Source organism: Haemaphysalis longicornis, unplaced genomic scaffold (genome assembly GCF_048455015.1).
Source record: "Haemaphysalis longicornis isolate Haplotype H1 unplaced genomic scaffold, Haemaphysalis longicornis Haplotype H1 scaffold_3, whole genome shotgun sequence".
Taxonomy (NCBI): Eukaryota; Metazoa; Arthropoda; class Arachnida; order Ixodida; family Ixodidae; genus Haemaphysalis; species Haemaphysalis longicornis.
The window spans coordinates 34433316-34447008 of record NW_027526335.1 but is presented as its reverse complement, the minus strand read 5'-3'; the positions used below and the strand labels follow the sequence as shown (position 1 = coordinate 34447008).

Here is a 13693-nt window from a genome sequence, read left to right as displayed (position 1 = left end):
GTTCACCAGGTTCCCACCAACGTCCATCCTGGCCACGTTGTTCCTGAGCACCATAATGGTCACGAGCACGTGCACAATCATCTGCCGTCTGCGGCGACGCCTGCCGTGGGAAACGCGAACACGGTTCCTGTGCTCGTCTGCCGGGTTGTCCACGTTCCAGCACCACCATCCCCTCCTGCCCCTTCGTCCACGGGTGGCGGTTCTGTTGTGCCACCCGCTGTCCTCGGCAACATCTCCAGTACGCTGGAGACCGTCGTCGGTAAGGTGGTGGACCCGGTCGTGTCCCTGCTGCACAACGCTTCGGTCTGGCTCAACCGCACCGCCCACCGCCGCCCTTTTCATGGAAACCACGTGCACCAGCACCACTCCGCGGTGTCTGCGGTGGACACCGTGCACCACAAGGTCCTGGCACTCAAGATGCACAAGAACCCCACGCACCAGGGCTCCGGTCACAGTCCGGTGACCCACGCCACTACTACAGGCGCTCCTGACCAGTCCGTTGTCACTGCGGCCATCACCCCTTCCCGAGTTCCTGCCCAGGCCCTCACGAGCACGGTTGGCGCTCCCGCACCACGGCTCTTCACCGAGCCTTCACTTTCGCCTTCACCGACCCCTGAAGCTACCACTACATGGACTGTTGTCACGTTCGGAGCGTCTAATTCGTCTACTGACGGGTCAACGTCTACCGACGTTCCTTCATCTGTCACTCCATCCGTCTCGGAAGCGACATCGGTCCGTCCGCCCGTGTCTTCACAACCCAGCCTCCTACCACCGTTAGTTCAGCGCCCAGCTCCACTCTGGCGGAAGCCCTGTTCGAGCTCACTCCCAGGGCGCAGAGCGCAGCTTCGACATCAGAATTGTGCAGGCTACTCACGATAAGGTGCGAGCCAAGGTTCCGCCGGCGACTCTGCCGCCTTTACGAAGAATGCCTACTGAGCGGCGCTCGCCCCAGGCAATGTTTAGAGGCGCTGACCTCCGTAGTTTCCAGCGATGAGCGCTGCACTCGAGCGTAGGACAGCTGGTACCTTCGAAGCGTATTTACATGTCTTTTTATATATGTATACTGTCAGTGATTTTTTTTTTTTTGCACTGCATGACGACCGGTCAAATTCGTGGAAATAAAAACGGGCTATTTTTATCCTAAATCGTGCCCCTATGCTATGGGATTTTTCTTCTACGTAACTGACGTAGGCATCTGGGGTTTGCAACAATCCGCCATTTCGAAATTCAAGATGGTGTTGGACCGCGTTTTGACCCTGTGCTTTCTCTCCCACTTAGCCGCACCGCTCACTGCAGGGTGCCGCGGCGTTTCTTGCACGCCTGCGCACACGATGAACCACGTTACAACTGTCAGTCGTCGCTGTCTGGGTGCGCATGCTGAAAACGCTTTTCTTCACAAGGGCCTACAGATAATTCGGCTTAATTCGCCCGTATACACCGTTATAAAATTATGCATCGTTATAAAATTATGCGCGAAATAAAACTAATTGAACAAAGAATAATTTCGACCTTACGTTACTGGACCAGTCTTTCAAATTTGTCAATTTCCCCTAATGTTGGTGTAATTCAAACGTCCCTTACAGATCATTACCCGATATTTTTGTTTTTCAAGTTGGCAAATCATTCCATATCAAACCATAAATCCAAACCCGTCTTCTCGAAGGAAACATTCATTGACATTAATTCTAGTAGGGTCTCGTATTCTTAGTTTATCTAATCCTGAAGACTCTCTGGGTGAGTTATCGAACGTTGTGATTGCGGCAGTTAATGAAAGTACTACCCTCTGTTCTTCTAAAAGAAAATAGTTTTTCCCGTTCCCCTTGGCTTACTGATTCTGTCCTGTGCTCATTACGTAAAAAAGACAACTTTTATATGAAATCTGAACGCAAACCTTTCAATGAAAGACTGAAAAATCGATACAGATTATATTCTAATATACTTTCTTCAGTTCTTAAAAAAGCAAAACACATTTATTTTGAAAAACAAATTCAACAGGCTAACAACAACACGAAAAAAAAGTGGCAGCCGCTCAATGATTTTCTGAACGCGGGGAACCGTTCAAATAGCGTTTTGTCCCTGCGTTATAACAACTCTGTTATTACAGTCTCTGCTGACATCTCGAATGCTTTTAGTCACCATTTTTCCAAAATTTCCTGCAACACTGATCCATCTCATGGTATCCCTCGTTATGAGAGATGCGCACAATCGTTCTTTCTTCGTCCAAACTGCGCCAGAGAAATCGAATCGATCATTTCCTCGTTAGAAACTACAGTTCCTGGGCTTGATGGCATTTATTGCAAGCACATTAAGTTGGTTAGCGCGATTTTGTCCCCAGTCCTCAGTCATATTTTCAACCTGGTCTTTAAAACTTCCATTTTTCCTTCGCAATTAAAGATTACTAAGGTTATACCTATATTTAAAAAAGGTGACCCTTCACTTCCCGAAAATTACAGACCCATTGCAATTCTACCGTTTTTTGATAAAATTTTAGAAAAATTAATCGAAGCTCGACTGACAATTTATTTTAATAAAATTTAGTATCTCGTCCCCTTGCCAATTTGGCTTCAGGCAAGGACTGTATACTGACCTTGCCATCGCTTGCTTCACTGATATGGTAAAGTCTGTGGTCGATCACGGTGACACATCTGGGGCTGTTTTCATCGACTTCAGCAAAGCCTTCGACACCATTGATCATGACATTTTGTTCCTGAAATTAGAATCTTATGGACCCCCTTTATCACTCCTAAAGAGTTTCTTCAGTAATAGATCCCAAGTCGCCTATGTCAATGACTCAAATTCTGACCCTTTTATTGTTAATAAAGGTGTACCCCAAGGCTCCACCTTAGGCCCCTTGTTATTCTTAGTTTTTATTAATGATCTCCCTTCTTGCCTTCATCACTCCGTTTGCTTTCTGTATGCAGATGATACCACTATTGTGTCATCCCATCGTAATCAACATACTTTGATGTGCAATTTGCAGAATGACTTGTTAGCCATCCAAAAATGGTGCTTTTGTAAAAGGCTCATTATTAATGTTAAGAAAACTGTTTTTGTTCCGTTTTACTCCCCTCAAAAACACCTATTTCCCGTCCCTAATTTATACATCAACGCAGATTTGATTCCGTCTACTGATCGTGTGTTTTCTTGGTATTCTTGTGGATAGCCATCTCAAATTTCATTACCATGTAAATTCAATTTGTACAAAGGTTTCATATGGAATTCGTGCCCTGCTCAGTTCTCGATCCTACTTTGATATAAAAACATTAGTAACTATGTATTATGCGTTTATTCATAGCCATTTGAATTATTGTATATCGTCTTGGGGCAGCGCGTATTGTAATCATCTCTGGCCTCTTCAAAAACTCCAAAAACAAGCTTTAAGAATCATTAATTTTTCTTCCCGTCTATCTTCTTCTACTCCTCTGTTCATTGAACTTGCGATTTTGACCCTCCCCTGTCTTTACCAGCTAAATATTGGCACTTTCTTTTTCAAAATATTGCGTTGTGGACTCCTGCTATCTATTTTCCCTCCTAGCACTATCTCTAACCCAAACTCCACTCGGTTCTCCTCTCGCAACAACTTTCTACTTCCCAAAGTAAAAACTAACTTCGGTAAACAAACTATTCAGTTCTCGTGCTTGCACTTGTGGAATACCTTAAACCAGGTCATTAAATCTTCTCATTCTGTCATACCCTTAAAAAAAAAACTAAAACTTAACCTATGGTCTTCATTACAGTGATGTGACGCGTCTAATTGTAGTTTTCTTCCTATTCTCACAACTGATTTTTTGAATATTTGTTTAGTACTGTTTTCTATTACGTTTACCAGTGTTGTCCTTGTAATTTTATAGTCATTTTGTTAATTTGTATAGGAGGTCCTGCTTGCGGTTTTCATAACCATGGGGCTTCCTCCTGTATATACTGTGTACCCATATCATGTTGGTTTAATAAAACTTATTTTCAATTTCAATTTTTTTTTCAATTTCAAAGCGAGAAATGGCGATATCTGGGTTGTGATTCAAAAAGTTGCCGACATCTACGTTTGTAGCCTAAGATGTATGGCGCGATAGCGATACGTCGACTCTGACCTACGCTTCACGATCGCGAAGAGGAAGACTACCAACGAGGGTTTTTAAATTGCCGTGGCCCAGGAAAGGCTAAGGTTCTCTGCACATCGGTGGATTAAAATGTGAGCTAGAAAAGTTGCGGAGGCGAGGTGTTGGACACTTTGAGCGGGGAGGCGTCAGTGTCAGTATTTCAAAATGGTTTTTGTGTAATTTCTAGGCCGAGCTGCACAATTGTGTTTTTTGCGAAGAGAGAGAGAGAGAGAGAGAGAGAGAGAGAGAGAGAGAGAGAGAGAGAGAGAGAGAGAGAGAGAGAGAGAGAGCAGACGGACAGACAGACAGACAGACAGACGGACGGACGGACGGACGGACGGACGGACGGACGGACGGACGGACGGACGGAGCGAAGATCTTTATTAGATGCGACGCATCTCTTGCTCTGAGGCATGTCCCTCCTGCGTCGTCGCGCCGTCCGTCAGCAGCCCTCCTCCGTTCTTCTCTCCCCCAGCTGTGTGCAACGCTCTCACTCCGGCTCATTAGCATACCAAAGCTGGCGCGCTTGTTTGGGCGCGCTTCACTGCGCTAACAACTGCTCCGGCGCGTGCGGTGTGCGCAAGTGCGCGCATGCGCGACTCTCCTCCGCTGTCTCCTCTCCGTCAGGCGCTGTGAATATAAAGCGGGTAGCGCGCTGCGGCGGTTCAGTCAGCGCTCGCTCTCTTTCGACTCCGCGTGACTTTGCTTGATGACTCCGTGCTTGACTTGATTCTTCCGATGAAGACGTGATGGAAGCGACGGTCCCTTCAGCGAGTGGGCTGACACAATCCAATACCAGCGTCAGCGCAAACGCTCAAGGCAACGTTACGACCAATTGAACCCCTCGATGCGTCGCATCACATCAGGGTTCCCTCGCAGGAAGATGGGCGTAATTTTCAAGAAGAAATAGTTGGGGTTTGGGAAAACGTGGTAGAGAGATGGCGGGCAGCCCAATGGTGGAACCTGAAGTATGGGGCACTTAATGCAGCAGCATCTTCCCTTGCCCTCCCAATCACCTCGAGCTGATCTTGAGGTAACGAGATGATCCAGGCTGCCTTTCATGTTTCGAAGAAGTGGAATATATAATGTTCAAGTTATTCTCCCCTGACCATACCTTTGGACATGGCAATGTTGCGTGCGAGAGGGTGGATGTTTCCTCGCTTTTAGCAGAGTGTTAATTTAATGTCTGATGTTCACACCCAACACCTCAGCGCACATAGGTTCGCACATACTTGTGTTGGTTTTTCGTCCACGGAGTTTAGCGTTAGGACCTCGTTGTAGCAAGGGGAAAGATCGCATTCCTAGGCATAAGATTAGGATTCGTTCTTTACGTTTTTCGAGTAGTCGTGGTAGTCATGGTCGCAATGAACGCGGTATGCTAAATGCGTCGTTCTCTTCCAGACCACTGTGCCCTGGTGTCCAGGTGGCGTTCACTTTTTCTGGACTGTGGATGGGAATGTCTTATCGAAGGTATTCCGCCTGCAGAAAACAGTATAATGACCCTTCAGAGTACATAATGATGTTTACGCTTCTTTTCGATGCTGCCGCTAGTCGGATTGCCGAAATGGTGTCTCCAAGTCATGTTTGTTTTTGTATGTAGGAGGGACATGCTGTGACGAAGAGTTAATTAGGGCAGTTTGCGACCTCGTTCTTTCGTACATCCCGTAGTAGACGTATATCTCATGATTCTCGAACTTTCCCCGAAAGAACTCGAAAGAACTACCATATAGCCTCTTGTTGTGTAACACTGAATTCATATTTTTGGTATCTTGGTAGAGAACTTTTGTGCCGGGTTGGTGGGTCCTGGGTCGGTGGAACGTCTGTCACGGCGTGCAGTAGTTTCTTTTCAAGGGGGTGGGGGGTCGTGCCAGACGTGGATACGATGGCCCCTCCCGATTTCCTCTTTGCAGCGGGTTTCTTTGTGCTAGGAGGGTGGTTTCTCCGATTTCTTGAAATGCGTTAGGAAGACACAAGTTGAAGACATAATCACCGTCATTATCCCAAATCCTATTTAGTAGGGGGAGGCCTCTCCCATTGACCTACACCCGCTCCTGTCCTGTGCTTCTCGAGTCCATTCTTTGCTCCGAACATTCTTATTTCTTCCCTCCATCGAGCTAATGGCCTTCCGATTCTCCTAGACCCGTGCATGCATGTGCATTCTGTTACCGTGGTGCTCCACCCGTTGTTAGTTCGTCTCACGGTCAAAATTGCGAGGTTGAGGACTGCCTTTTATGCTGTCGTGATGATGTTGTTTCTTTCACTTTTTTCTGTGCGGGTAAAGTTCTGGTACTATAGGCTTTGCAAAATTCGGCTCGTGATCTGTGGCTGCATCAGTTTTATCGTTTCTTCTTCTCTTTTTCTTGCTCTTCTCTTGGTTGGGCGTTCTATGTTGTGGACAATTGGTTAAAGATTTTCTTTTTTTCGTTGATTGAGAGTTTGGCACTACCGCATGTCTCTAGAGCCACGCCGAACATTCTTCCGTGGCTGTTGTCTGGCAAAACATGCCCACCCATTTTTAGAGAAATTTTTATCTTGGCCTCGCGGCGCCATCTGTCGTTTGCCAAACCAAGCTTGCAGCCGAGACAGAACCTTGCGATTAATGAAAATTATTTTTAAAACTTATGCGATTAGTCTATAGTGGGCTTTTCTTCCTTGGTTTCTGAGCGACTGGCGCTAATCATTTGCCCCGTTACGTTAAGCATCCCAATGTTGGTGCCGGCGTAAGTTTCGGTGGAGAACCCGCCGCGGTGGCTCAATGGGTAAGGCGTTGCGCTGCTGTGCCCGATGACGCGGGTTGGATTCCCGGCCGCAGTAGCCATTTTCCTGATGGAAGAAGAAAACGAGAATGCCTGTGTCGACATTTCTGCGCATGCTGAAGATCCTAAGACAGACTAAATTTTTTCGCGTACTTCCACTTCGGCGCTCCTCGTAGGCCGCATGTAGCTTAGGTGCATTAATTACCAGAATTTATATATATATATATATATTGTCACGAAGACAAGGACGATGCAGTTGTCTTGAATGAGAAACACGTTTATTGGAGCGAACTTGTGCTCCCCTAACAACTCAAAAGAATACAGAGGCGGCGAAGCAGCGGTCAACAAAGTGACTTGCACAGGCGAGTGCCTTCGAATCGAATGCCCCGGCGTCCGCACTGCAGGCTTTTTATCTTTTGGCGCGCGTGGTTCTCGAAACGTCGATTCGCATCGAGAACATAGTAGATCCAAGAAGATTATTCTGGGCTGTTCACGTTAGATGGGAGTGCTCTCCCTATCACAACAGATAACACATGCGGCACAGAAAGAATGAATGGAACACGCGCTTCCCTTGGCGCAGAGATAACACAGACCGGCGCAGCCGGACGTTAAAAGCAAAACACAAATAAACAAACCAAATGTATGGTTCGCGGCAATATATATATATATATTGATCTTCTGGTGGAAACGCGCTTTGGTGTGATAGCGTAAGTTGCGGGCACGGCTGGCGATCGTGTCTGCCGAGCATACTACCGCCGTCTGGACGTGAAACTAACTTCCCTGCGCAGGCGCGGCCCCTGGTGAAAACGCGGGTCATTTCTTTCGTCTCCCCCGTAGTATCATTATCCTCCTTTCCATAGCTAAGTTGCCGCTGCGCGACATCACAGATTCAGCGGAGCCCTCGAATCTTGCACCCTCAATCGTAGCTTCCGCGTTGCACCGGTGACGTATTTCCGTGGACGCCTGATGAGCACGGCTAATAGCGGACGGCTAGGAGCCACAGGGAAATCGAAAAATGAGCCTAATAACGCTATCGCGTTAATAACATTTAAAGAAATGTGGAAATGCAGAACATAAGTAACATTTATTCTTAGCAAACATGGAAGCAAAAAACACTGAATAAAGACCTCCGTGCATATAAAAATAACAAGGATTGCATGCAGCGGATATTATAAACGTGAAAAGCGCACAACAAATTTCTGGGTAGACGTTTTAGTTTAATGTCGCTTTGTCATCTAAGAATGCATTTTCCATTTTTTCACACATGCGACGGTTCGGGGCAAATTTAACGTCGCTGTCTTTTATGCCATTATATTGCGAACGAGCAGCTCGTCTACCGTCGCGTACTGCGGATAACTGCACCAAAATTAGTTACACAAAAATACGTCATAATGTACACTCGTGGTAAAAAAAAAAAACGAGAAGAATATATTTTGATCAGGGCAACAAAAGTGTCACTGGAAACAGAGTTAACAGTTATACAGAAAACCCTGTCTATATGATTTCATTTTTTAATTTTTATTTCAAAAAAACCCTAAAGGCCCTCTGGGGAGGGTATTACATAGGGTAAGGGGGTTATACTGGTGTCATAAGAAACTACAAAAAGAACAAAATTAACACAAGAACTAAAAAGGCAAAAATATTTTACATCGCTAGAGTGGAAACAAATAGGAAAAATTCAGTAGAAACAGTAAGAACGGCTATTGGTACAGTAACTAAAATGAACTACGCAGAGTATTACTACACGTCATTTATTGCACGTCATTTGACAGTGCAAGAACTGAGTGAAGGAAGCAGTGAAATGATATACATTATACATTGGTATTTTTGCTCAAAGCATTAGTAAATTTCATGGTAATCGGTTCAGTAACAATGTTTGATGGTAGATTATTCCAGTCAATTGTACGACATGTGATGCGTTTGATTTTGCATGAATGATCTCGACGCGGAAAAATAGCTGCGGGTTCACAGATAAACTCGTTACGAAGGGACACATGGTAGTATATTTTATGAAATAATGTTAAGTGAGATATGTTGCGACGATGCGATAAGGCTTCGAGTTCCGCACGATTTTTTAATGCTGTTACGCTGGTATAGGGTGAGTAATCAGAAAAGATGAAGCGGACAGCGCGGTTTTGCAAGGCTTCTATGTCATTTATTAAATATGCCTGATGAGGGTCCCAAATGGCTGATGCGTACTCTAGTTTAGGGCGTATTAGTGTAATATATGCTAACTTACGTAAATTTACCTGCGAATTCTCTGCTGCGGCGCCGTTCGTGCGGCAAAACCTATTTTTGTAGCTGTGGTGGATCGTTCTGCCGCGCGGCGACGTAGCAGCAAATTCGCAGGGAAATTTGCACCATCTACAACGGCCGGCGCCGGGAAGTCTGGGAGGAATTACGGCAACTTCGCGACACCATCCCCCTACGGAAAAGAGTGCCCCCCCCCCCCCCCCCCTTTGAACAAAATTATGGCAAACTCATCAAAAAGAACGAGAGGGAGGGGGAAATAGTTTTAATAGAGAGTTTTAGCATAGCGGTTCCCGTACGCTACGGTAAGGTTAGCGGGTAGCGGGACCGGACTGCGCATGCGCGCGCGGGGAGTGCGAGGAGGTTGCCCCTCAGCGGAGGGAAAGAGCGGGCATGGCGAAGGCAGGCCGCGCGGAACTAATCCACCCCACCGTGACGAATTTGCTCTCCCCAGTCGCGCCCCGCTACCCGCCGCCGTAGCGTTAGCGGACGGAGCACGCTATGCTAAAACTCTCTATTCTAAACGGGCCAGAGGGTGGCCCACGGGAGTGGTTCTGTCTTTACTGGAGCCCATATGCAGTCCGCGCCGCCTATGCTCTGTCCACCAGCTGAAGCTGGGTGGGCAGAGAGGCGCTGGACAGCAACATCTCCCATTGCTCTTGTTGGGTAGCCGACGGGAAGACAGGGGGGTCATCATCAGCATCAGCCTATCTACGCCCACTGCAGGGCTCCAACTGCAGATCTCCAATTATCCTGCCGGTCCTGTGCCAACTGCGACCAATTTATTCCAGCAAACTTCTTGATCTCATCTGCCTACCAAACTTTCTGCCGCCCCCTGTCACGCTTGCCTTCGAGCGTGGCAGGGCAAGCGACGCTTGCATGGCTTGCCCAGCCACGCTTGCTCAGGCCTAAAGTCTCAAACCTCGATTATATTGCGGAGTGTTTCTACTTGTGAGCAAAATTTACGCTCAGCGTCGTAGAGATTCGGGTGCATTAAGTGAAGACGCTTAGTGTGTGGGAAGGAGCCGGATTGTATGAGCCGTAGGGTAGTTTGTTGTTAGATAGGTCAGGGTGAGGCGGGGGTATGGTCAGTCTCTAAAGGCAATAATGTTGGGTTACGTCCCTGAACATGACAAGCGGGTGACTGTCCTCGTGCAACTCCATAGCCTGAGGTGTAAAAGCGCAGGCTGGTTGGTGGGCGTATTCTTTGCCCTCCATGGAAGCGCGTGAGCGGGCGTCCAGATGAGCCGAATTGAACCAGTTGGGGAGTGGTTTTTTAACACACGCAGTGCAGCTCGGGACACCCACCCCGGCTTGTTGAGAATCGGTGACTATATACCCTAAGAATATCTGGTTAAGTAATATGAGCCAAGGCGATGGCTGCCTCTTCTGCTGCCGTCGTGTCTTGGGTTTTGAGTGATGCACACGCAAGGAGGTTGGTTCTGGTAGTAGCCGTGGCCACGACGATGGTGTACTGCTGCCCTAGGAAACAAGAAAGCAACTAAAAATAAGCAGCAGGGAAAAATATTTACACAGACCTACACGCAGGGGGAAAGACGAAGTCCGAAGTCTTTAGCGCACCGGTTTCCGGCGGCGGCCCTGGTTGCATGGAGATACTGAAAAAGCCAGGCCTGCGGTTTCGCCCCCGAATCTCCCCTAGTTTGTTCTGAGCAGTGACTCTCCATCGCGTCGCGGAGCGCTCGCTCGCAGAACACCCCGTGGATGAAGGCCTTGCATAGGAGTTAGGCATGCCATGAGGGAATGGGCCACCAAGGGAGAGTAGGTGCGCTTTCCAGACAGAGTTCCTGGGGTTCCATGCAAAATCCTATGATGGTTGCCGGGGAGGTTGTTGCCTTTGTCGCCATGCATGACAGCGCGACGAAATAAAATTTCGGCGGCGAGAAGGGGGGGGGGGGGGGGGGGAGGGTTGGTGCAGTTGAAGCCCTATAAGTCCCCCCTCTCGCTACGCCCCTGGAGTCCGTTCGTCTCAAGTCCACTAAATTCAAAGCCAACTTAGCACACAGCACATGCGCAGTGCGAACGACGCAAAGAAACAGCGTACGCTATTCTAAAACTAGTGCACGGGCTACCAAAGGGTTCGGCAGTCTGTGCGGAAACAGCGTTGCATTGGCAGCGGTCTTGCAGTCTGACAATGCAAACAAAAGAGGTTGTGCATAATAGCCACGCAGCCTCAGCGGCTACAGCTGTCGACTGTAACTGTGCACAATCCAATTGCAAGAAATGGGAACAAAACATTGCGCACGTGCGCAGTTCGCAGTAAGTGTGCATTTATATTTTTGTCTCCCCTTTTAGCATGAAAAACCAGCGTCACTCCAGCAGTCCTGCTCTCCAAACGGGGCGAATAAGAATGGCAGCCCACAGCCTCAACATCAGGAGCACTATCGCCGAAGGTTTTCCTTATCATTAGACAAACTACGTCACCAATAAAGGATCCCTCGGATACGTGTTTGATTAAGTAAGTGGAAGAAAGAGGACTCCAGCACGAATCTTGTTATTGATGGTGCTGGACGAGCCACGTGCAGTCCCACTCGCCGGCTTTGCCCGACAGAACTGACCAATAGGAGAGCAGCAAGATGCCCACCCGACCGATATAAACGCTCTCCTTCGCTTCAATGGGCGCATTCCTGGAAACAACCGGGAGCACGCAGGTACGATGTTGCTTTGCCGCTACAAAGTACTGCGCTTAGATTTCGTTGTGTTACTTGTATGACGGTGATTGCCTAACGTCTATGATTTTTTTTTTTTTTGGTTTTCAGGATCAACGCAGCAGCTTTAACATGAAGCCAGTCCCGGTGATGCTGCTGGTCGCCTTCGTGGTCGGCGTCCAAGGCCAGGACCTGTCGCCGCGGACGTTCGCGTTCTTCCCCAGCGGCCCTGCCGATCAACAGGGCCACCACCACCACAACGCCCACCCGCACCAGCACGGGAGCCACGCCACCCAGACGCAAGGGAACCACAACCCCGTCCTATCTGCCCACCAGCCACACGCAGGGCACGCCCACCAGGTTCCCGCCAACGTACATCCTAGCCACGTCTTTCCTGTGCACCATAACAGTCACGAGCATGTGCACAATCATCGGCCGTCGCCTGCCGCGGGCAACGCGAACACTGTTCCTGTGCTCGTCTGCCGGGTTGTCCATGTTCCAGCGCCGCCAGCCCCTTCGTCCTCGGGTACCGGTTCTGTTGTGCCACCCACTGTCTTCGGCAACATCACCACTACGCTGGAGACCGTCGTCGGTACGGTGGTGGACCCGGTCGTGTCCCTGCTGCACAACGCTTCGGTCTGGCTCAACCGCACCGCCCACCGCCGCCCTTTTCATGGAAACCACGTGCACCCACACCAGCACCACTCCTCGGTGTCTGCGGTGGACGCCGTGCACCACAAGGTCCTGGCGCTCAATGTGCACAAGAACCCCACGCACCCTGGCTCCGGTCACAGTCAGGAGACCCACGCCATTCCTACTGCCACCTCCCCTGCGTGGTCCGTCACCACGGTTGCGGCGGCTACAGAAGCTTCCAGTCCCGCAGGCACCACCAAGGCCAGAGCTCCTGCTCAGGTGCTTACGAGTACGGTCGGCGCTCCAGCCCCGCGCTTGCTCACTGAGACTTCATTCACGCCTTCGACAATCGAAGGGACTGTCAGTCCCTTCACCGAAATTGTGTTCGACCCCACTCCCAGGTCCCAGAGCGCACCTTCGCAAAACATCTGCCCTCCTCTGACGCTGCGCTGCGCTTTCCAATTTCGCAGGGATATTTGCCGCCAGTACGAACAATGCCTGCTTGACGGCCCTCTGCGTGGTAACTGTATGGCGGTGTTGATATATCAAGTTTTCATCGATAAGCGCTGCACTCCAGCGTAAGAATATTTTTACCTGCCAGGCATATGTATTTACATATCTTTATACATCTATCTAGGGTGCGCCTTTTGCACTTGCATGACGACCGGTGAGCTTCAATCGTGGAAATAAACACTGACTTTTTATCTTACCTCTCGTCCCTGTGCTTTACCCGCTCGCTTGGTGGCAACGCTCCTTGCACCAAGCGTCCGCGGAAGTACGTCATCCTCCGTGCTAACAGGATGACGTGCTAACAGGATGAAACCACAACAGAGACAGCCAGATACAAGGGCTCGCCGAAATCTGGAATGCCGAGCACATAGTTTCTTACTATATGCATCAGAGGAATGTGGCGCTAGCGTCTATGAGGCTCACATCAACGCCGTGTGCGTCGTCATGGGTATCCATTATACCGTGCGATCGCCTTAGTTTAATTATTGGCTTGGATATAAACGTATTATAGTGTCAGCAAATTTAAATACAATGGCGCGAAACGAAAAAAAATGCATAATTATATATTCCCCGATAAAAGTCAAACAAGCCGCAAATGAATGGATGCTTTGGGTACGTGACAATCCTTTCAGACAGCGGGTTTTAACTTATAATAAAATAAAACGCCGGTTTTCCCCCTGAAGAAATAAAAACTGGTTTCGTTCTTAGTATTGGAAGCCTGCTAGAACAGTTGTACCTAATAGTCTGCAGACGAAGCTGATAGTTAACTATAATATAAATT

General features: G+C 48.5%; 1 protein-coding gene across 1 annotated transcript; it reads left to right on the top strand.

Annotated features, from left to right (window-relative positions):
* The first annotated feature begins 11847 nt into the window (after window positions 1-11847).
* LOC144174248 (uncharacterized) lies at window positions 11848-13111 on the top strand. Its single transcript, XM_077702834.1, has one exon. It carries the CDS (start codon window positions 11854-11856, stop codon window positions 12982-12984), a length of 1131 nt encoding a protein of 376 aa, XP_077558960.1. The 5' UTR covers window positions 11848-11853; the 3' UTR covers window positions 12985-13111.
* Window positions 13112-13693: the final 582 nt, after the last annotated feature.